The sequence below is a fragment of the Garra rufa genome, chromosome 13 (assembly GCF_049309525.1).
Source record: "Garra rufa chromosome 13, GarRuf1.0, whole genome shotgun sequence".
NCBI classification, from domain to species: domain Eukaryota; kingdom Metazoa; phylum Chordata; class Actinopteri; order Cypriniformes; family Cyprinidae; genus Garra; species Garra rufa.
In genome coordinates, this window is record NC_133373.1 from 43,255,478 (window position 1) to 43,278,110 (window position 22,633).

The window sequence follows — 22,633 nt, forward strand, 5'->3', positions numbered from 1 at the left end:
ATGGAATATCTTGAACATCACTGCCTTCCCTACTGGAATACAAGCTGCTCTCTTGACTTTCATTTGAACTATATCAATGTATTCTTGTTCTTGTATATATCTGTAGTCTCTGTGCTAACGGTGTGTGGAAATCTACTTGTCATCATCTCTATAACGGCTTTCAAGCAGCTTCACACACCGACCAACTTCCTCATCCTCTCACTGGCTCTTTCTGACTTCTTGGTGGGAGTCTGTGTGATGCCGGTTGAAAGCATTAGAAGCATTAGCTCCTGTTTTTATATGGGAAAGTCGCACTGTCGTATCTTTCATGTGATTATGTCTATTCTTGGGTCTGTGTCACTCATTAACATAATGCTTGTAGCTATTGATCGTTATTTTGCTGTATGTGAGCCACTCATGTATATTTCCAAAATGACAATTAGAAAAACACTGATGTGCATAGGTTTAGGATGGTCTGTGTCCATCTGTTATAATCTAGTTCCAATGGATTCGGGAAATTCAAACCTGACAGGAACAACTGTGATCTGTGTAAGGGAATGTGCAGTGGCTGTCAGCAACACCTGGGGTCCAGCTGACTTGATAGTGAGCTTCATTACTCCATGTATATTGATGTTAATTTTGTATGTGAGAATTCTCACAGTGGCCTTAAAACAAGCTAAAGCCATTTCCAAAGCTTCAAAGAAAAGGGCATCTCAGAAAAATCCAGAGGTGAAAGCTACAAAAACATTGAGTATAATTGTGTTTGTGTATTTCATTTGCTGGGTTCCCTGGTATATAAGTATGCTTAATATGAAACAATTTCAGAAGTCACCTTTAATCCTCTCTGCTTTACTGTGTTTGTTTTACACTAATTCATGCCTCAATCCCTCCATATATGCAATATCCTACCCCTGGTTCAAAAGGTCAGTAAAGCTTGTGCTTAGCCTAAAAACACTGCAGACAGCAACTAACCAGATTAATTTATTTAATGAAGAATGTTAACATCTAAATGCACACTTGTTACAAAAATTATGTTTGCATCTTTGTTAGTCTTCATGTAGAACGTATTGAAAATTTGGAGAGATATTGTGAAGAGAACCATAACTGTCTTTGTATATTTTAATGATGAATAATTATAACTCATTGTGAATCATAATGTCTACTTCATTTCTAACTAGTTTGCAGTTAAATAAACAACTCATGGTTTCTTTTTAGCTGAGGTAAGTCTTATGTTTAGAGACAGCCAGCAAATAATTGTGACCCTGGACCACAAAACCAGTCTTAATATTTGTAGCAACAGCCAACAATACATTGTCACAATTAGCGACTTTTCTTTTAGGCTATGCCTTTCTTTTAAGTAAAGATGTGTTTGAATGTTCCATGAAGACTATTTGTAAATTTTCTAGAATAAATATATAAAAACCTAATATTTCAATAGTAATATGCTTTGATAAGAACTTCATTTGGAAAACTTTAAAGGCGATTTTCTTGCACCCTCAGATTCCAGATTTTCAAAATATTGTCCTATCCTAACAAACCATACATCAATGGAAAACTTATTTATTTAGCTATAAGAAAAATGACCGTTATGACTGGTTTTGTGGTCCAGGGTCACATTTGTGAGTGAAAATACTTCGTATATACAAATGCATTGAACTCAGGCGGAAGATTGAAGCGAAATCACGTGACCCAGACGTCAAAAAAAATCAGCTGAGGACTTGGCGTTTCACTCAGGAAATCCAGGTAAACTCCACAACGAAAGTAAATATCAAAGAAGAAGAAGTTTCGCTATACACAGTGTAAGTACATTGACTTAATTAAGAAGGACTTTACAGACAAAGTCAGTGATAAAAACGAACAGAAGCGTCGTTGATTCTGAACTTCATTCAGTGTTCAACTTTTTGACAGCGCGTCATCTGAACATTTATTTGAAGCGGTACCACAAGTTCATATTCCCGACCATTCTTGGTTAATGTTTGGCGTGTGTCAGTGAAGTAAAAGTAAAAACTGTCTGATTTTATAAATGAATGTGTTTGTAAGTTCGGTCTCTGTGATTTCCGCATTCTTTCGTTTTGCAGGTGCAGTAACGTAGAGGTCGGTAAACTAGTCAGATGAACAAGGTCTATTAGTTACTTAGCCTGCTAACATTTGAGCAACACTAGCTATTTTTGTATCATTATTGAAGTATTAAGAGATATTTCAATAAAGCGAGTACGTAGTCACAATATGTGAGGCAAGTTGTCACAATGGGAACGGCTGTTCTGCGCTGCAAATAGTATAAATAATATTTTGTGTTTCATTTTAGCGTTTACAACACATGACAGCTTGTCCAGACATGACTAATAAATAAATAGCTTTACCGTTTAAATATAGGCCTACTAGGGGTGGAAATCTTTAGGCACTTCACGATCCGATCCGATTCTGGGAGTCACGATCCGATTCCAAAACGATTCTTGATCTACATTTTTTCCCCAATTAATTCTTCTGCAGTGCAAATACAACTTTACAATTTTAAAAACATGTAAAATTGCAGTTTCTATGCTTTTTGTTTATAGTTGAAATCTCTGTAAAAGTAGGTGTGTCAATCTTCATTGCAAGATTCAGTTTAATTTAATTTAATTACTGTTTTCATTATCAACTAAATATCACGATGCTCACATTCTCAGTTTTCAATAGTAGGCTACTGCACATGGCTACATTTTCATATACGTTTTATATCAAATTTATTTTGTGCCAATTTTACTTTATTTTTTAAATTATAAGCAAGGTACTTTTTAAAACAATTACTTATTTAAAATAAGTGTTCTTTAGGTATCTGAAAGTTTACAGACAATAGTTTTTCTTTTTTCCTCAGCATTACTGCCGTTTTATTATTACTGATGAGATCATAGACAGGCAGTTTTAACAGGCTGCATTCAAACTAATGCAAAGCAGCGGCGAGCGGTGACTTTTTTATTTTTTTACCAGGTATGCTGAGTGCTAAAACCACCAGTAATACCAAAAATAATAATATCTTTAGATTATTTAAAAAAAAAAAAATAAATAAAAAAATCAGAGACAAAATCATATTTTAATATTTCCTCTTTTTCCTGTTTATTTTTATTATTTTTTTTTAATTATAGACATTTTATATAGGCTATTTTTTCAGTGGACTTTCACATTTTGAATTGTTGAGAAATTATGATAATATACAGTTAGGATGTTTTTTGTTTTGTTTTTTTCCCCCATTTGATTTAGTCGAGTAAGTTGTGCATCAAACACAATATGATTTTCGGCAATCAGGATCTGGCAGCAACAGTGCGTCTTTCAGCTTGGGCGAGAGCTTCTCGGACAGCTTACCCCGTGAATGAAATCATGGGAATAGCAGCAAAACAGAGAATGCGCATCAATTCTGGAGTCGAGAAAGATGCGGACAATCTGCTTGCCCGGAAGATTCTATCTCAAATAAGGGATCGACTTATAAGCATGTTTATATTAATTAACACGTGAACCCATTCTCTCTGACAGCCTGGGTATGTGGAGCATTAGCAGCTTATATGGACGGAACGCCACTGATGCACAGATCTATTTCGATATATCAGATGTTTTGTTTTGTCCTGCTCTGAAAACATAACTGACTGTATGTACAGTTTCGTTTAAAACTATTCGAAAATGCAAGTGCATTTAACCGCATCTGCAATCGAGCTTTAGGACGAACAAACACAAAGCGCACGTGAATGTCTGCAGTGCAGGAGTTTCATGCATCTAATAGTACTGCATTCCATACGGCAGAAATAAAAGCATAACTTAAGTAAAACACGGCGGGTGGAAGCAGTGCGCACGAGTCTCACAGTGCAAATTCTGTGCAGTGAAGCCGGCAGCGTCTCTAGCGCGCACACGTGCCATTTGCGGGGAAAAAAAACAAGCTCAGAATCGATTCTGCAATATTAGGAATCGATTCAGAATCGTTGAAGAGAGAATCGCGAGGCATCGGAGAATCGATTTTTTCTCCCACCCCTAAAATATACCTATTGCCTAAATATATAAACTATAGCACATAAATGTAATGATAGGCTATATGAAAAAAATATTTTAAGAGTTACAGTATTTGAATTTAAGACTAACTAGGTGTTCAAAAGCAACATAAATGTATAAAAAATAATATATTGTTATGTTTTATATATAAAAACAACAACCATAAATGTACATGTTTGTAATTCTAAGAGTAAATGTGATTTAGTTTGTTATCTTTCTAGGTTTGGTGACTCATTCTGTGAAGATCTCTATCATGTCCGGATTAGGCGGAGTTGACGCCAATGTGCTGGCGCAGAACATAAGTTCAAATATCCAGAGAATAACATTGCTAAGTGAGTAATGTTACTACATCCATCCTTATTTGATCATACATTTTGACCCAGCATACATTTTATATACAAATATTATATAACCTTACATTTTGGCCTAAAGCTAACTAGAAGGTTCAGTCCTTGAACTGAATGTTGTCCATATTTCAGTTACTCATTTTATTGAGAAACAAAAAACAGATCTACAAACCACAACATGCAAAAGTGTGTAGGTGAATTTATTATGAAAATGAATGGGAGCCATAATACACACTTTTACATAAACCAGTAGCACAGGAGGTGTTTTCCAGTATGTGTTTTGAGATATTGTCTTTTTTTTTTTTTTACAAGATAATGAAATCCAGCAGATGATGAGACATTTTGGCACAGCACAAGACACGACTGACCTGCGACAGACATTGTGAGTCAAATACAAGCAGCTTGAGCAGTTTCCTGTAATTGACCACATATTTAAAAATGAAGAGTTGTATATGCGACTCTGGACCACAAAACCAGTCATAATGGTAAATTGCAAAGAAATAAAAAATAAGCTTTCCATTGATGTATGGTTTGTTGGGATAGGACAATATTTGACCCAGATAAAACTATTTAAAAATCTGGAATCTGAGGGTGCAAAAAATCTAAGTATTGAGAAAATCACCTTTAAAGTTGTCCAAATTAAGTTCTTTGGAATGCATATTACTAAATCAAAAATTAGGTTGTGATATATTTACGGTAGGAAATTTACGAAATATCTTCATGGAACATGATCTTTTCTTAATATCCTATTGATTTTTGGCAAATAAGAAAAATCTATAATTTTACTTAAGATTTTGTGATCCAGGGGCACATATGTCAGTCCAATTGTATTTGTTTGTATTTGTCAAAACCTACAGACAGGAGAAACAGCAGAAGGTCAATCAGCTTGCTAAAGTGACAGACAAATGCATGAAAGAATTCAGTGCTTTACCTGTGACCACAGATCAGGTACAGCATTCTCACATTTTTCACCATATATACATACAATAATTCCCATGACAGCACTTAAATAGACTTAAACGAATATGAACTTGTATATGCCGGAACATTAAACATCCAGGACCAATATTTTCAGATTTGGAAATAAATAATAGATACTAATAGATAATAGTTCACCCAAGTAAAAGATAATAATAGATAATAGTTTTGTCACAAAACCTTAAACCTTCATATATGTAATTACTTAGATGTAATTACTAAATGTAAATTTGAAATTGTATTATCATTTACACACCCTGTGATGTGACTTTCCACTTTTCTCTTACAGCGACAAAGAAAAATCCAGAAAGAACGTCTTATCACTGAATTCTCCAACGCGCTGGCTGTTTTCCAGAAGGCTCAGAGAGAGGTAGCAAAGAAAGAAAAGGAGTTTGTGGCACGTGTCCGAGCGAGCTCGAGAGTTTCAGTAAGTTCCATCTGTTAGATTTGTAGTAAAAGAAATACATTAATAAACTGATATTATATACCCAACTGAAGGTTAAATCCTAAGATCTTTTATACAGACACTAATATCTAACGTGAAAGTGCCAGTTTCTATAGACCATTTTTTGATAGTTATATTGTTATTTTAGTATCTCCAGTTTACTAGTTTTTGTTAGTATTTTGAATGAGATTTTATTTGTATATTGTCAACTTTGGTTTTTAATTTAATTTTAGATCAGGTTTCTAATTTATCAGTTTATTCAATTTCAAGTGCTTTTTTATGGTTTTCGTTAGCTATAAGGACCATGCTTATACTCAATACTTAAAAGCCACATATGTCTCCAGATAGGGTGCATTGATTGTTTGTTTAAAAAGCATGACTGAGAATCACAATTTAGTTGCAGTACCATTTTATACCGCAGATGATAGTTTCCTTAAAGGATAACTATTGCCAAAATGCAACATGGGCTGTGTTTTTTACTGTAAACCAGACAAACATATATGTAAAAGCATAATTACGACAAACGAGCCGTTTTTGAGATTGACCGTGATTTCGTTTTGTTTTCAATGGCCGGTGAATGGGAATACTAGGGGCATACATTTGAGCGCATCACAATCGATATTTTTACAACACTAAGAAGGCTCGACACACCATAAAACTTTGCTCGAAGTATCGCCTGGGTCTCTACACATGAACTCGAGCATTGAGAACATTGTTTGTGCTCGCGGCCGTCTTGCCAGTCAAGAGGTGTCGATCTCCGAATGCGAGGATGGATAGCTCCTAAAGCATATTTCCATATAAATGCATGGCTAAAACGTTGTTTTGTCGCAAGTGAAAAACAATATTAACCTTCTAGTTGTAAAAAGAGCCTCATATAAGCCTAATATTTCGTTCATTCATTCACATTCGGAGATCGACACATCTTGACTGGCAAGACGGCTGCGAGCGGAAACCCAAACAGTGAAAGTGAGTTGTTCAAAACCTTTCTTTTTAGTAAACTCTGTGTACAAAAACAATGTTCTCAATGCTCGAGTTCATGTGTAGAGACCCAGGCGATACTTCGAGCAAAGTTTCATGGTGTGTCGAGCCTTCTTAGTGTTGTAAAAATATCGATTTTGATGCACTCAAATTTATGCCCCTAGTATTCCCATTCACCGGCCATTGACAACAAAACAAAATCACGGTCAATCTCAAAAACGGCTCGTTTGTCGTAATTATGCTTTTAGATATATGTTTGTCTCGTTTACAGTAAAAAAAAACAGCCCAGGTTGCATTTTGGCAATAGTTTTAATGTATAATGTGGGATGCACCGAATGTTCTGCAACCAAAATTTTTCGGCCAAAAATAGCAAAAAAAGCTCTTTCTGTGTTCGGCTGAATAAGCGAAAAAGGCAGAATAAATTAAACCGAACAATGATGTGACATGATCAAATCGAGGCCTGCACTAATGCAGCAGTCATGTCGGCAATGTGAAAGTATTTAAAACTGTCTGAAAAAGATGCAAAAATCATTACAAGCACAGATAGCACAAGACGGTTTGGTATCGCATCGCATGTCTTCCATGAGAAGAGAAAGAGCTGGTTGTTGCTGGTTACTGTATGATGACTGAAATCGTGAAATGGCCTTAAACCATTAATAAATAAATAAACTACAGAACATTTTGTTGTCTAATACATGAACAAATTGTATTTATTCTGACAGCTCTGCACGAGCTCCTTAGCCAGGGTTCAAAGCGCAAAGGAAATCTGCGTGATGAGAATCATTCATAAATCTGCTGTTGTCAGCAAAAAGTAGTACTGAGGTCTTCTTGTGGTTTCCGGCAAAAATAAAAGTCATCATTCATAAATGTTAATATTGTAATTTTACTGTTTTTCTGTAAAATAAAAAAAAAAATAATGATAACAATCATTACAGCAGCTATATCAATACATTATAACATTCTCCTTTGTTTAGCAAGGCTGCATTTATTTGTGCATTAAAAACACATGCCTGATTTAAGAAGGGGGTCTTAAAGAATATTATTTTACTAACTTACTAATTTTAAGTTAAATTGTGCTGTGTTGGTAAGCTATAATGTCTGTTAGAATGTTAAAAGTGTTAAAAGTTAAATAAATATTTAAATAGTTGTTTTGTAATTAATTATTTTCTTTGAAAAGCAAGACAAAACTGTAAAAAGCAAATATTGGCTATTTAATTTATGCAATGGTAAAAAAAAAAAAAATGTCCAAGAATTTCCATTTCAGTGCATCCCTAGTATAATGGTTTATTTTCTGAATGATGAAAGAAGGCAGTGACATGTTGGCACGTTATTATGGTTTTCTTTACATTTTCTCACAATCTGCTCACAGGCTGGTGAAACAGATGATGGGTTTGGAGGATTTTCATCACCCTTTCAAAGGTTAGACACTGTAATAATATTTGTCATATTTATGCATTAAAGTTGAATCTGTGTCTGCAACTGTCTGTTTCTGTGTGTGTTTTCAGTGATGTTCATGCTCAAACTCAAAGCTATGAGGAAGCCATCACAGAGGAAGATCTGCAGCTCATTCAGGAGAGAGAATCGGCAATCAGACAGCTGGAGGTGAGACACATCCAAACACAGAGGAAGCCTAGAAGAATTGATTTACAAGTGACAAGCATAGTGCATATGTAATGCTTTTGAATGGTTGTTTTTGTTGTGCAAAGTATAGCTTTGCATAAAACACACTCTCTTGTTTTTTCAGTCGGACATCACAGACATTAATGAAATCTTCAGAGATCTGGGCTTGATGGTGCATGAACAGGGAGACATGATTGGTAAGATCAGAGAGATATAACTAGGTTTTTACACTTTCTTAATAAAACTGAGTGGCAACCAGGCAGAACTCTTTAGAATAATGCTAGGTTGTTTGGTAGGTTGCCAGATAGTTTCTAACTACCCCAAGTCTTAATAGTTAAACCTGACATCCTTTTGATATTAGGCCTGTACTTTTATATTACAAATAGTGAGTCCAAAACTGTTTAAAAATGACTGGTTTCAGCTCACACACTCTGAACATTAATTTTAGACCAACTTTTTCATATTTCATGTGTTCATGTGTCATTTAATTGTTGAAAAGTACACATAGAGGCTGTCCTGTGACTAATAAGCCAAATTAATCTTGTGGACAGTAAACTAATCTATGCTTCAGACAGGGTTAGTAATATTTGTGTCTGTATATAAACAGTTTGCAACTTAAAATTTAAGGAAATTGCCATTTTACAGTAATATTTACTTTTTTGTATAATTGCAGCTGACACTGAGCTTGCAGAACACATCTGACAGATAAAAAGATTTCCTTTTAAATAAAATAATACATTTAAAAAATAAAACTAAATAAAATGTGCTTTGTTTGAGCTTTTGTTAAGACTTGGCGCTGAGGGACTGTCTGTTTACTGATGAAACTCTCAGACAGGAAAGTGCAATTAAAGGTGTTAAAATTGAAAAGCAGATGCTGATAATGAAGACCTGCGAGGCTTCACACAATCCAGCTCAGTGGGACTGTTTGTTCAAGCACTAAACTTTTAATGATAAGACGTGGACTATTAGCAAGGTCATAGTGTTGTTTACATGTGTGATATTTCATCCAAATTACAAGAGTTTGCATCATTGCCTGTGCTGCCCACCAAAACTTTGACATGCATACCTGAATGAATGATGAAACAGTGCTCACTAAAGGATTTTAATAAATGAAGTTCTAAGGAAATATAATAATATCCCGGAGGACAATGCATTATGCATGTTTTAAACAATGAATACTAATTTTTTGATGATAACAGTCAGAATATTTGGTTAGCTGTCAGTATAAACAAAATGTATTCAGTGTTTAACTGTGAAAGTAATTTCTATGTCTTACAGACAGTATAGAGGCCAACGTATCAAACGCAGAGATCAATGTGCAAACAGCCACACAACAGCTGAACAGAGCAGCAAGTCACCAGGTACAGCTTATTTTTCCTAATAACCAGTCATTCACTCTCTCTTATATCATTTCAAACACATATTACCATTACTATTCTGTCTGTGGAACACAAATCAAGAAATTGAGCTGAATGAAAGTAGATGGAGACTGACACTATCATGGTTGAAAAAGCACCATATGACTTGTGCACTACTCTGAAATCATACACTAGCTCTGCATGAGAAATAGATGCACTTTTAAATTGTAGTTTGCTTGTAAGGTTCCTTTGCACAAGCATGTTTGAGTTGGTATACTTGTACTTGTTTTTATGCTTTTATGATGGATTATTACTTTATATCACAGCTCAAGTAAATTTGCATTATTGTAGTCAGTTTTAATCAAATTACTTTTTAAAGTTATATTGCTATTAAAGGGTTAGTTCACTCAAAAATGAAGATTGTTGATAATTACTCGCCCTCATTTTGTTCCAAACCCTTAAGATCTTTGTTCATCCTCAGAACACATATTAAGATATTTTTTAATGAAATACAAGAGCTTTCTGACCCTGCACTGGGACTACCGTGTTCAAGGCCCAGAAAGGTAGTAAGGTCATCAATTTAAAAGTCGACGCATGCTTGTGGTTTCCTGATGCATGAGCTGGCATTCTGATTTAGAACCCAGTCGCTATGTTTGTTTTCTTTACATTTGAACCACTGTTGTCACATGAACTGTTTTAAAGGAGATGTTCACTTCCAGAACAAAAATTTACAGTTAATGTACTCACCCCTTTGTCATCCAAGATGTTCATGTCTTTCTTTCTTCAGTCGTAAAGAAATTATGTTTTTTTTTGAGGAAAACATTTCAGGATTTTTCTCCATATAGTGGACTTAAATGGTGCCCCCCGAGTTTGAACTTTCAAAATGCGGTTTAAATGCAGCTTCAAATGACCCCAAATGTGTCTGTAAACGATCCCAGTCGAGGAAAAAGGGTCTTATCTAGCAAAGCGATTGTTTTTTTGTTTTTCTTGTCTCTTTCTGCGATGGGCATGAGTAGTCAGTGCATCTCTGGTTCAAAACAGTTAGGGAAGGTTGAAAAACTCCCATCGTATTTTCTCCCTCAACTTCAAAAATCATTTCAAAATCATCACTGTACCGACCCGTTGTATGCAAAGTGAACATGCAAAGAAAATCAAACACCCGTAACAAGGTAAAACAGTGATGTAGGACGATTTTGAAGTTGAGAGAGAAAATGAGATGGGAGTTTTTTGACATACCCCAACTGTCTTGAACCAGAAACAGACTTTAGGCAGAGCTAGACAAGACGAGCATTTGAGGTTAAAAGTATATAAATTGTAATAAAAAATAAATAAATAACCGTTCGTTTCACTAGATAAGACCCTTTTTCCTCGGCTGTATCCAAACCGTATTTGGGATCAGTTGAAACTGCATTTTGGAAGTTCAGACTTCCAAAGTCCACTTTATGGATCGAAATTCTGAAAATATTTTTTTCAAAAACATAATTTCTTTACGACTGAAGAAAGAAAGACATGAACATTTTGCATGACATGGGGGTGAGTACATTATCTGTAAATTTTTGTTCTAGAACTGGACTAATAATGTCCTTAGTACCTCCTAGGGCCTTGAACACATCAGTGGTGTTGCTATCTATGCAGGATCAGAAAGCTCTCAGATTTCATCAAAAAATCTTAATTTATGTTCTAAAGATGAACAAAGGTCTAACAGGTTTGGAACGATATGAGAATGAGTAATTAATGACAGAACTGTCATTATTAGGTAAACTAACTCTTAAAATTAAATATACAATAATTGGTTATCATTAAAGGTACTATTTTATTAACATGCTAAACTGACAACCCTTTTAAGTGTTATTATACGAGTGACTCTCATTTGTTCTCTTCACTGTAGACGTCATTCCGCAAGAAGATTTTCATCCTGATCGCTGTTCTGATTGTGGCGGCTGTCATTATTGGTGTGATTATCTATGCTTCTGTCAAAAAATGAGTTGACCATCTGATGTCCCACAGTGTTTGCACTGGCATGTTTTGAAATGATCACTGGAGGTTTGTCACTAAGTGAAGCTGTCTTGAGTTGTTTTCTAAGTGCAGTTAAGATATTGCAAGTTAATTCTTATGGAGGCATTGCCACTGAGACTTATTTTAAATCATTTTTTGGTAATGCACAGGCTTGTACATAGAGCTGAACTTGTGTTTAAAATTATTTTTATGTTGTTACTGTTAATAGATAATCATTCCAGCTTTTTGTCACAGAATCTGCCATTCCTGATAGTAAAATATGCTAAATATGAGATTTCAGTGGTTGACAATGGCACAGATGAATGTTTTTTTTTTTTTTATCTCTGACAGTCAGTATGAAGCTGCTGTTATAAAGGTAGATAAATGCACTTAACTTTTAAAAAAAGAAAGAGAAAACACTACCAGACAAAACAATAGTCTAACTTAATAAATCAAATCTATTCCTAATAAATAATGAGGAAGTAACATTTGATTGGTAGTGTAGTTTCACATAGATAGATAGATATAGATGTCAGATCGAACAACTAAAATTTTTTTATTTTTTTTTAATAATTGAGATTGTACATATACGTGAATCTCAAGCATAGAACAAAAACAGTGGGTTTTAAAATATGTATGTGCAGTTTATTCTGGAAAATCTAAAGCTACTTCTGATTATATTTAGATAAATTCCTTTAATCGTGAGCCAAACTGTGCCAAAACCTCCTTGTAAAATTATCCTGAGATAGATGCAACCAGCAAAGTCTGTATGGTATTGTTGTGTATAAATGTTATACGACCTAAAAAGAGTACAAAGTGTTTGGAACAGTTAATCAATAAAGAGAAAGAAATGACACGTTGTGACAGGAAACAACCACTAGATGGAGACTATGTCAAATATGGAGTTGCATGTTAAGCTCAGCTCTGATGACAGTCAGTTCACCTTTGACCTGCTCACAAACATAGGGCTGAAAATGAGTAGCAAATGCAGAATGATTGCTAAAGGGCTGCCTAATTAATTTATTGTGTAGGCAATAATTTATCTTTTTGTCATTTTTTGTATTTGAAAAGCATTTGGAATTTTTCTCCATGATTTATTGCAGTTTTAAATTGAAATTATGCAAATAATATTGAATCACCCTTTTCCCAAAAAATGAAATGCTGCTGTGGAGATAAATGAAGACAAATACAGTTTTATATGTGGTTAATCCAGAGTTGTTTATTTGTTTGTTTTTTTGAACTTCAAAGTGAGAGAAACTCAATTTGAGGTCGATTCTGAATTTGAGTATAGATTAATATTTAAAAAGAGACTATATGTGACCCTGGACCACAAAACCAGTCATAAGGGTCTGTTTTTTGTTATTGAGATTTATAGATCATCTGAAAGCTGAATAAATAAGCTTTCCATTGATGTATAGTTTAATATTTGCAATCTAGGGGTGCAAAAAATCAAAATATTGAGAAAAAAAAATGCCTTTAAAGTTGTCCAAATGAAGTTCGTAGGAATGCATATTACTAATCAAACAAACGTTTTGATATATTGATATATGATTTCGTTTTGTTTTCAATGGCCGGTGAATGGGAATACTAGGGGCATAAATTTGAGCGCATCAAAATCGATATTTTTATAACACTAAGAAGGCTCGACACACCATGAAACTTTGCTCGAAGTATCGCCTGGGTCTCTACACATGAACTCGAGCATTGAGAACATTGTTTGTGTACACAGAGTTTACTAAAATGAAAGGTTTTGAACAACTCACTTTCACTGTTTGGGTTTCCGCTCGCAGCCGTCTTGCCAGTCAAGATGTGTCGATCTCCGAATGCAAATGAATGGACTCCATAGGACGAAATATTAGGCTTATATGAGGCTCTTTTTACAACTACAAGGTTAATATTGTTTTTCACTTACGACAAAACAACGAATTAGCCGTGCATTTATATGGAAATATGCTTTAGGAGCTATCCATCCTGGCATTCGGAGATCGACACCTCTTGACTGGCAAGACGGCCGCGAGCGGAAACTCAAACAGTGAAAGTGAGTTGTTCAAAACCTTTCTTTTTAGTAAACTCTGTGTACACAAACAATGTTCTCAATGCTCGAGTTCATGTGTAGAGACCCAGGCGATACTTCGAGCAAAGTTTCATGGTGTGTCGAGCCTTCTTAGTGTTGTAAAAATATTGATTTTGATGCGCTCAAAGTTATGCCCCTAGTGTTCCCATTCACCGGCCATTGACCACAAAACGAAATCACGGTCAATCTCAAAAACGGCTCGTTTGTCGTAATTATGCTTTTAGATATATGTTTGTCTCGTTTACAGTAAAAAAAAAAACAGCCCAGGTTGCATTTTGGCAATAGTTATCCTTTAAGACTGGTTTTCATATAGGTTGTCCTTAAAATTATCATTGATTTTGGTCAATCAGACTCATTAACTGTTTAATGTATAGTTTGGAATCTAGGGGTGCAAAAAAATCTAAATATTGAGAAAATTGCCTTTAAAGTTGTCCAAATGAAGTTCTTAGGAATGCATATTACAAATCAAAAATTTAATTTTATATATTTACGGTAAGAAATTGACAAAATATCTTCATGGAACATCATCTTTACTTAATATCCTAATGATTTTGGCATAAAAGAAAAAGTGATACTTTGACCAATATAGTGTATTTTTGACAATTGCTACAAACATACCCATGCTACTTAAGACTGGTTTTGTGGTTCAGGGTCACATATAGGTAGTCCTAAAAATTTAGATTGATTTTGGTCAATCAGACTCATTAACTGTTTAATGTAGGCCTATAGTTTGGAATTAGGGGTGAAAAAAAATCTAAATATTGAGAAAATTGCTTTTAAAGTTGTCCAAATGAAGTTCTTAGGAATGCATATTACTAATCAAAAATTAAGTTTTGATATATTTATGGTAAGAAATTTGCAAAATATCTTCATGGAACATAATTTTTACTTCATTTCCTAATGATTTTTGGCATAAAAGAAAAGGTGATCATTTTGGCCCATTCAGTGTATTTTTGACTATTGATACAAATATACTTGTGCTATTAAGACTGTTTTTCATATAGGTTGTCCTTAAAATTATCATTGATTTTGTTCAATCAGACTCATTAACTGTTTTATTTTCAGTGTGTGCCAGTTTAATGCCTGTTATATCACTCTTCTTCTCAAAAAGTCTGTTCAAGCTGCTTTGGATAAATGGAAAACTTCCTCCAGAAAATGGAAAGTAAACAAAGTGAAAAACAAAGTGCATTGAGTTTGATGTAATTAACATGAACTCCCAGCAGAAGCATATTATCATTTATTGTCAAGGGGAGGAGACATTTACATATAAAATGAATCCGCAATACGTATTGTTTGTCATAGTTGGTGTCATCCTGCTCACTGGGAACAATGCAAACCCTTTACAGTCAGGACCGAATGAGACTGGCCTCACTCTGCTGGAAATACAAATATTAGTTTCGAATTCATTGTTGTTTTGTTCTGTACAATACGAGAGGGAAGACTTGATGTCTCTCCGAAGTACTTCACACATCATGAATCTAACAGCAGTGAACCAAACTGATGTCTGTCAGGAATATCCGTGTCCAGAGAGATCTGTCTATGTGATTCTGTATGTGGCAGCAGCAGCTGTGTCTCTTCTGACCGTGTGTGGAAACCTGCTGGTCATCATCTCTGTTAGTCACTTCAAGCAGCTCCACACACCTGCTAACATCCTCATCCTCTCTCTGGCTGTGTCTGATCTCCTGGTTGGCGTTTTTGTGATGCCTTTTCACTTGTCTTGGCTTATTGAATCATGCTGGATTTCTGGAGCAGTGATGTGTTCGGTTTTCAATTTTGTGACTTTTCAGGCAACAAGCGTGTCTGTGCACACTGTGGCTTTAATAGCAGTTGATCGTTTTTTGGCTTTGAATTCTCCTTTTGTTTACTCTGAGAAAATCTCACCCACTGTGATCTGCATTGCAACTTTAATTAACTGGTTGTTTTCGCTCGTTTATAACTTCACTCTTCTTTACGTTAATGGAAACTTCACTGATGCCACATGTCCAGGAGAGTGTCTTTATATTATAGATGAGGTTTCATCCCTCATAGATCTCATAGTTGTGTTTCTTATGCCATGTACACTTATTATAGTATTATACACTCATGTTTTTGTCATTGCTAAGAAACATGCAACTGCTATAAGAGCCCTTCAGGTCAAAAACAGAGTCAGTGACAAATCAGAGCGAAAGGCTGCATTAGCCCTCGGGGTTCTGGTGTTTGTGTTTCTTTTGTGTTTACTGCCATATTATATTTTTTCTTTAACCAATTTCTTAAGAGATGACTCATTTCCTAATGTTATCAACAGTGTTTTGATTCTCTTTTACCTTAATTCCTCTATCAATCCACTTATCTATGCTCTGTTGTACCCTTGGTTTAAGAAAAGTGTAAAGATAATTCTAACTCTTAAAGTATTGAACACAGACTCCTCTCTGATGAATGTGCTCTCATTAAGCTCCTAATGAGGAACTATGTAACTATGTAATGTTTTGTTTATATGTATTAGTATTTTCTGTTGTTCCTTCTCATCATTATTGTGCTGTCAAAATATGATTATTCATATTTTTTGATGAATAAAACTAGGCATGTTATTAAAGAAGCATGAGCTTTCTGATTACATACACAAAGCCCAGGCCTTTAATTAAAATAAAAGGTGAGTTTCATGTTGTTTTCTGTAACAATCTTTGGTAAAACATGCAGTATAACACTTAATATGTCTAATGTTGAATATCTAATGAGTAAAACGTGTTTTAGGCCATCATCCTCATGATAGAACAGTTTAGATGATGAGACATAGGTCATAGGTTTGGCTTTTTACAAAAAGCAATCAAACTATTCAACTAAACATGTATATGTATATACATAAATGTACAATTCTTGAATCTCTTAGCCTCTCAGTTAAAATCTTAAATAGACATCTCCACTTTGTTTTTCTTGTTTACAAAGAGAATTTAGTCTTAGTCTTTAGCTTAGAATGAATAAATGTCTGTAAATTCCAGGTTCTTCTATGTCTCTTGTTTGTTTTATACAGTATCCGTTGTCATTTATTGGCTTTCAGCTATTTTTAGCTGTACAAATCCACTCATTTTGCTGCTTGATATTGTAAACTTGTGTTTCTTACCATATGATTTTAATGTATTATCTTAATTATGAACACACTGGTTTGTATTACAAACAGTTTACCGTTTACTGCATGTTGTTATTCTTCTCATTATTTCCCTACCACAGCTAATGAACTGGAAGTCTGGCACATTCAGAGAAAACGGCTTACTTCCATGTTGAAACATGGTGGATAAGGGAAAAAAAATATTTTAAAAGTAAAAATCAATATCTTGACACTTATGTAGAGAGCCCCCTACACTCAAAAAAAAAAATGCTGGGTTAAAAACAACCCAACTTGGGTTATTTGGCAACCCAGCGCTGGGTAAATATTGGACAGAACACGCTCGGTTTTTCTGACCCAGGTGGATGGGTTAAATGTTTTTACCCAACATGTTGGGTTGTTTTATTTAAGTCAACTATTGTTTAAAAATAAATATATTGCTATCTTAAAATAGGCTGGAAATTAAAAGTCACACACAGAATTATAGAGCAATAATTAAAAGACGAACTTTTATTAAGCAAAAACCCCATGGACAAAATATTACATTTATTTGGGTAAATACAGCATAGTTTACAATATTACAAACTTGTTTAACAAGCATTTTAGAAATAAAAAAATGCCTCAGATCGCCACCTCGCGTTTCACTCATAGCTCATAAGATGCTCTGCACTGACTTCATAACCTGTCCATAAACAAAAGGTACTGAGATTAGATAATTATATGCATGTTTATGTTATATTGCAAGTTTTTGCAAGGCAAAAGGCATTTTCATCATGCAAAATGACCACTGCTGATTGGCATTTTGTCCTTGTATGTTGCATTGTGTAAAATATCATTTACAGTAAAGACTTCATAAATGAAAAGAAAAAAAAAAAAAAAAAAAGTTTATTTCGCTGAAGAAGTGCACCAAATAAGCTGCGCTGAGAACCATTCTCTCCGGTAGAGCACGTAAAAAGCCGCGCCCTGACTGTAACTCAACAGCTGGGTTGTTTTGACAGATTAAGCTCAATGAAGTCTTTAGGGGAAAAAAAAAACCTAGCATTAAAAATGACCCAGCAGCTTAGTTGCAAAAAAACTACCCAGAACCTCGGTAAAAAAATATTAAAAATAACCAAATAAAATGACCCAACAAGCTGAACCCAGCATTTTTTTGAGTGCAGAATAACTACTCAGCACCTGAATAAAAATAAAAACGACTCAATAAAATGACCCAACAGGCTGAACCCAGCATTTGGGTTAAAAATAACCCATTATTTTTTAGAGTGCAGAAAAAATATATCCAGCACCTCGGTAAGAATATTAAAAATAACCAAATATAATAACCCAACAAGCTGCACCCAGCATTTTTTACAGTGCAGAAAAACTACCCAGCACCTGAGTAAAAATATTCAAAATAACCAAATAAAATGACCCAACAAGCTGAACCCAGCATTTGGGTTCAAGAATAACCCAGCATTTTTTAGAGTGCAGAAAAACTATAGGTTAAAATATTAAAAATAACCAAATATAATGACCCAACAAGCTGAACTCAGCAACTGGGTTAAAAAAATAACCCAGCATTTTTTAGATTGCAGAAAAACTATATCCAGCACCTGGGTAAAAATAATAAAAACAACCCAATAAAATGATCCAACAGGCTGAATACAGCATTTGGGTTAAAAATAACCCATTATTTTTTACAGTGCAGAAAAAATATTAAAAATAACCAAATATAATAACCCAACAAGCTGCACCCAGCATTTTTAGAGTGCAGAAAAACCCAGCATTTGGGTTAAAAAAATAACCCAGCATTTTTTAGAGCGAAAACTACCCAGCATCTGGGTAAAAAAATATTAAAAATAACCAAATATAATGACCCAACAAGCTGAACTCAGCAACTGGGTTAAAAAAATAACCCAGCATTTTTTAGATTTCAGAAAAACTATATCCAGCACTTGGGTAAAAATAATAAAAACAACCCAATAAAATAATCCAACAGGCTGAATCCAGCAGTTGGGGGAAAAAAATAACCCAGCATTTTTTAGATTGCAGAAAAACTCTAGGTTAAAATATTAAAAATAACCAAATATAATGACCCAACAAGCTGAACTCAGCAACTGGGTTAAAAAAAATAACCCAGCATTTTTTAGAGGGTAAAGTTCAGTGAAATTCTCTGTCGTAAATATATCACTGTCATAATTACATAGGAAAAACAGAATCCATTCGCATTATTAAAAGTCAGTATGCCATCAATATTAATTTCTAAAATGATGTAGCCAAAAAATCTTACGTACAGTTGCTATATGTAGCTTAAAGGTACCCTGGAAATCCAGAGGTCTCGCGAGAGCACAATTTGAATTGTCTCTGCAAGACACTCTGGCATCGAGCAATGATGCAGGTTACTGCAATACGTAAGCAATTGTGGGAACCAATCAAATCGGTGTATCTGATGTAGGCGGGCCAGAGGCGAGCTAAACTGATGATGACAGCACTGCAACGTCCGAATCATATAGTAAACTTTGAAAGATCGCTGTCGCTACAGATGAACAACAAGTTGTTTGAAACGGCTTTGGCCTCTACAATGAACGAGTTAGACGTGGCTTTCCATATAAAAGAGGAACAGAAAACCGAAAACTCGAATCGTTCCTTTGCAAGAAGGACGTTATTGCTGTTTTGCCGACTGGATACGGCAAGAGTTTAATCTATCAGTTCACGAGTTCACGCTTACATATAACGTTAATTAGCTGGAGAATAGTAGTGCATGTTTGGCGTGCTGTCCGGTGAAGGGCTCCGAGCTTGGGAGTGGCCCGAACCCAGAGTACGTTACCCCCCAATAGGAGTAGCGAGAACTCGGAGTGATGAGATGGGGTGGTGGAGGTTTACTGATAAACCATCGAGTGAATTGAGGTGAGTCAGCTGTATTTAAACCTATGGCGCTGATTGACTTGTGATGTTTACGCTAATCATCTGACGCGCTTCTCCCGAACTTTGTTAATGAAACATCATTTAGCTCTGCTGGTAGCTAAGCGTGTATTTTTGTGATTGGTCGTGGCGTTATCCAATTGCGTGCAGTTAGAGTTTCAAATGCATGCTTGGTGCCGCCCCTCGAGTTAGGCAGTTTTCATTGCTCGATCCCAGACCCTTAATCTTAATAGATTAGGGTCTGGATTTTTCCAGGCTATAAGCTTAAAGGTGCTGTATGTATTTTTTGACTACTAAAGCATAAAAATAGCGTAATATGTTTGTGGATATTTAGAAAACACACTAAATATATGTTTTTGTTTTAGTCTGTGTGACTCCGATTTACCTAATAGACCTTTCTCACAACTTCCGTATTTTGCGCCGGAAATACGTAATTGCTGTGTAAACCTATTTCCGCCCCGGTATGCCGGTAACCAGTTAAACAACGTGAAAAACGCTTAACGTGGCTTAATGTATGTAAAAAACGACCAGGAAACCCCAAGTTTCTGTCAAACCTTACGTGGAACAAACATTAACTACTATCAAAAGAACGAGCCCTTATTCCAACGATAAAGTGAATTATATCACGTTAAGCGTTTTCTCCCCCATAGAAGCCCATAAGGAAACAGCGTAACGTGGTTTACGTACCTCAACAGCGACCAGGGAAAACCAAACTTATGTTAAATTTCCCTTATAATAAATACTTGCTGCTGTCAAAAGAACGAGCTCTCATTCAGCATATAAAGTGATCGCCCCCCATAGAAGTCCATTATAACAAACCATGTTAAGCTTTTTCCTGAATGGAGTTCTATAGGGAGAAAAGCGTGATATTATTCACTTTATATGCTCAATAAGAGCTCATTCTTTTGACAGCAGAAAGTGTTTATTATAAGTAAAATTTTAAGCTACGTTAAGCTTTTTTTTTTGTATAATGGACTTCTATGGGGGGCGATCACTTTATATGCTGAATGAGAGCTCGTTCTTTTGAGAACAGAAAGTGTTTATTATAAGTGAAATTTAACAGAAGTTTGGTCTTCCCTGGTCGCTGTTAAGGTAAGTTAAACCAAGCTGTTTCCTTATAATGGGCTTCTATGGGGGAGAAAACGCTTAACGTGATATTATGCACTTTATCTGTGGAATAAGGGCTCGTTCTTTTGATAGTAGTTAGTGTTTGTTCCAAGTAAGGTATGACAGAATTTTGGGGTTTCCTGGTCGTTTTTTACGTACGTTAAGCCACGTTAAGCGTGTATAAACGCGGATAAACTCTTAGTGGAAAAATTTATATCCTTTATCCAATTTGTTCCTCTTTGTGACGGAGTTTTCCCACACGACTCTTATGAGGTCGGCAAAAGTTATCTTTGGCAAACCAGCGAGGGAAGTTGTGTAGACGCTCTACATTTTAATTTTAAATTACCCGGCTTTCTGCTGTGTTGACATTACACAGGAAGTCTGCATACCCTGCGATTGCGTATTTCCGGTTTCTGTGAAAAAGGTCTATAGTATTTAGACGCCTCGGGTTGCCATTTAGTGGAAAACTCAGCGTATAGCAGCCATGGAAGCCAGCAAACATGCTGGGTCAGAGATCACAGATTCTACCCAACCTAAAAAGCCTCAGCATCCATCTAAAAAATAATATGAACAGGAATATAAAAACGCCAATAAATCAAAGATTGTTGTCGTCTTTAAATAAATTGGGGCTGTTCTTGTTGCGTTTCCTCAATCTGGCTAAATTTTCTACTAAACTTAGAACAGATTTAATGTAATATGCATAGATTGAATGCAGAAATGCTCTATTGATAGGCACTTAAAAATATAGAAAAATTTTTTGCCAGCAACAGTTTTATATGACACTATTCATCCCTTGCTCACTCTCTTTCTCTCTCTTTTTCTGGATAAACCAAAATAGTTGATCTCCCAGTTCTTCTCCCTTGATGCTGCTAGTCTTAGAAAAAGTCAACATCTCAAGTGTATAAAAGGCAGCATGGGTCGTAGCACATCTTTATTGTGGAAACTTCATGAGTGAATGCAGACTGTTTCAGATGAAATTGCACATTTGAATCCATGAATCCTTACATGAAGGGAGGCACAAAGAGCAACACTGTGTTTGGATGTTTCAGCCAAATACTGAAGAACAACCATGCATCTAACAGCAGTGAACCAAAGTGATATCTTAATAATTCAGAATCATTCAGACTGTCAACTCCAGTCATTTTGATGGAGGGATTCATTAAAACAGCTGAGTCATAAGCTGCGTTTGTACACTAAAACGCCACATTAACTAATAGTTTAGTACATTTTGTATATTAATGTTAGCTTATATATTTATAAGTTCTCCCGCAAGGTTTCTGCAGATTAACATGGGCAAGTATATATCCATCTTATTTACACTGTAAGAGCGTGTGCAGTCATTTAGTAAATTCTATGGGTCTGGCTTCCACTCTCATCTGCGTCCAGCTATTTTAAGCTGTACAAAACAGCTCCTTTTGCTGCTTGATATTGCAAATTGTTGTGTCTTACCATATTATTTTAATGTATGTCTTAATTATGAACACACTGGTTTGTTCTGCAAACAGTTTCACCGTTTACTGCACGTTGTTATTTTTCTCATTATTTTGCGATAGCAGCTATTGAACCGGAAGTTTATAGGCTTACTTCTGCATTTAACAATAAGGTTGGATAAATTTATTCTTGTATCTTCGTTAATATTATTGAAGTAGGACCCTGGACTGAGGATTTAAATAAAATACATTCAAACCATTTTCATTTGGATTTCCATACAATCTCACATCTGTGTCACGGGAGAGTAAGGACGAGATCTGGGTCCAA

General features: G+C 35.2%; 3 protein-coding genes across 4 annotated transcripts; all 3 read left to right on the forward strand.

Annotated features, from left to right (window-relative positions):
• On the forward strand, nucleotides 1–981 carry LOC141348687 (trace amine-associated receptor 13c-like). Its single transcript, XM_073852961.1, has one exon. It carries the CDS (start codon nucleotides 1–3, stop codon nucleotides 979–981), a length of 981 nt encoding a protein of 326 aa, XP_073709062.1.
• A 692-nt stretch (nucleotides 982–1,673) lies between these two features.
• On the forward strand, nucleotides 1,674–12,568 carry stx7l (syntaxin 7-like). Of its 2 annotated transcripts, none has more exons than XM_073816764.1 (10): nucleotides 1,674–1,778; nucleotides 4,215–4,325; nucleotides 4,653–4,722; nucleotides 5,198–5,288; nucleotides 5,608–5,745; nucleotides 8,111–8,160; nucleotides 8,247–8,343; nucleotides 8,486–8,558; nucleotides 9,640–9,722; nucleotides 11,608–12,568. In XM_073816764.1, exons 2-10 carry the CDS (start codon nucleotides 4,247–4,249, stop codon nucleotides 11,701–11,703), a joined length of 777 nt encoding a protein of 258 aa, XP_073672865.1. In that variant the 5' UTR covers nucleotides 1,674–1,778; nucleotides 4,215–4,246; the 3' UTR covers nucleotides 11,704–12,568. The 2 variants fall into 2 exon arrangements, with proteins under 2 accessions (XP_073672865.1, XP_073672866.1); XM_073816765.1 differs by having other exon boundaries at nucleotides 1,685–1,722.
• A 137-nt stretch (nucleotides 12,569–12,705) lies between these two features.
• LOC141283477 (trace amine-associated receptor 1-like) lies at nucleotides 12,706–16,383 on the forward strand. Its single transcript, XM_073816763.1, has one exon. The coding sequence runs from the start codon at nucleotides 14,997–14,999 to the stop codon at nucleotides 16,224–16,226; it is 1,230 nt and encodes a 409-aa protein (XP_073672864.1). The 5' UTR covers nucleotides 12,706–14,996; the 3' UTR covers nucleotides 16,227–16,383.
• The last annotated feature ends 6,250 nt before the right edge of the window (nucleotides 16,384–22,633 follow it).

Bases quoted from the DNA above. Each gene is read 5' to 3' on its own strand.
- LOC141348687 (XM_073852961.1), top strand. From the start codon at position 1: ATGGAATATCTTGAACATCACTGCCTTCCCTACTGGAATACAAGCTGC.
- stx7l (XM_073816764.1), top strand. From the start codon at position 4,247: ATGTCCGGATTAGGCGGAGTTGACGCCAATGTGCTGGCGCAGAACATA. The intron at 5,289-5,607 runs GTACAGCATTCT...TTTCTCTTACAG, and splicing joins TACCTGTGACCACAGATCAG to CGACAAAGAAAAATCCAGAA. The intron at 5,746-8,110 runs GTAAGTTCCATC...ATCTGCTCACAG, and splicing joins GAGCGAGCTCGAGAGTTTCA to GCTGGTGAAACAGATGATGG.
- LOC141283477 (XM_073816763.1), top strand. From the start codon at position 14,997: ATGAACTCCCAGCAGAAGCATATTATCATTTATTGTCAAGGGGAGGAG.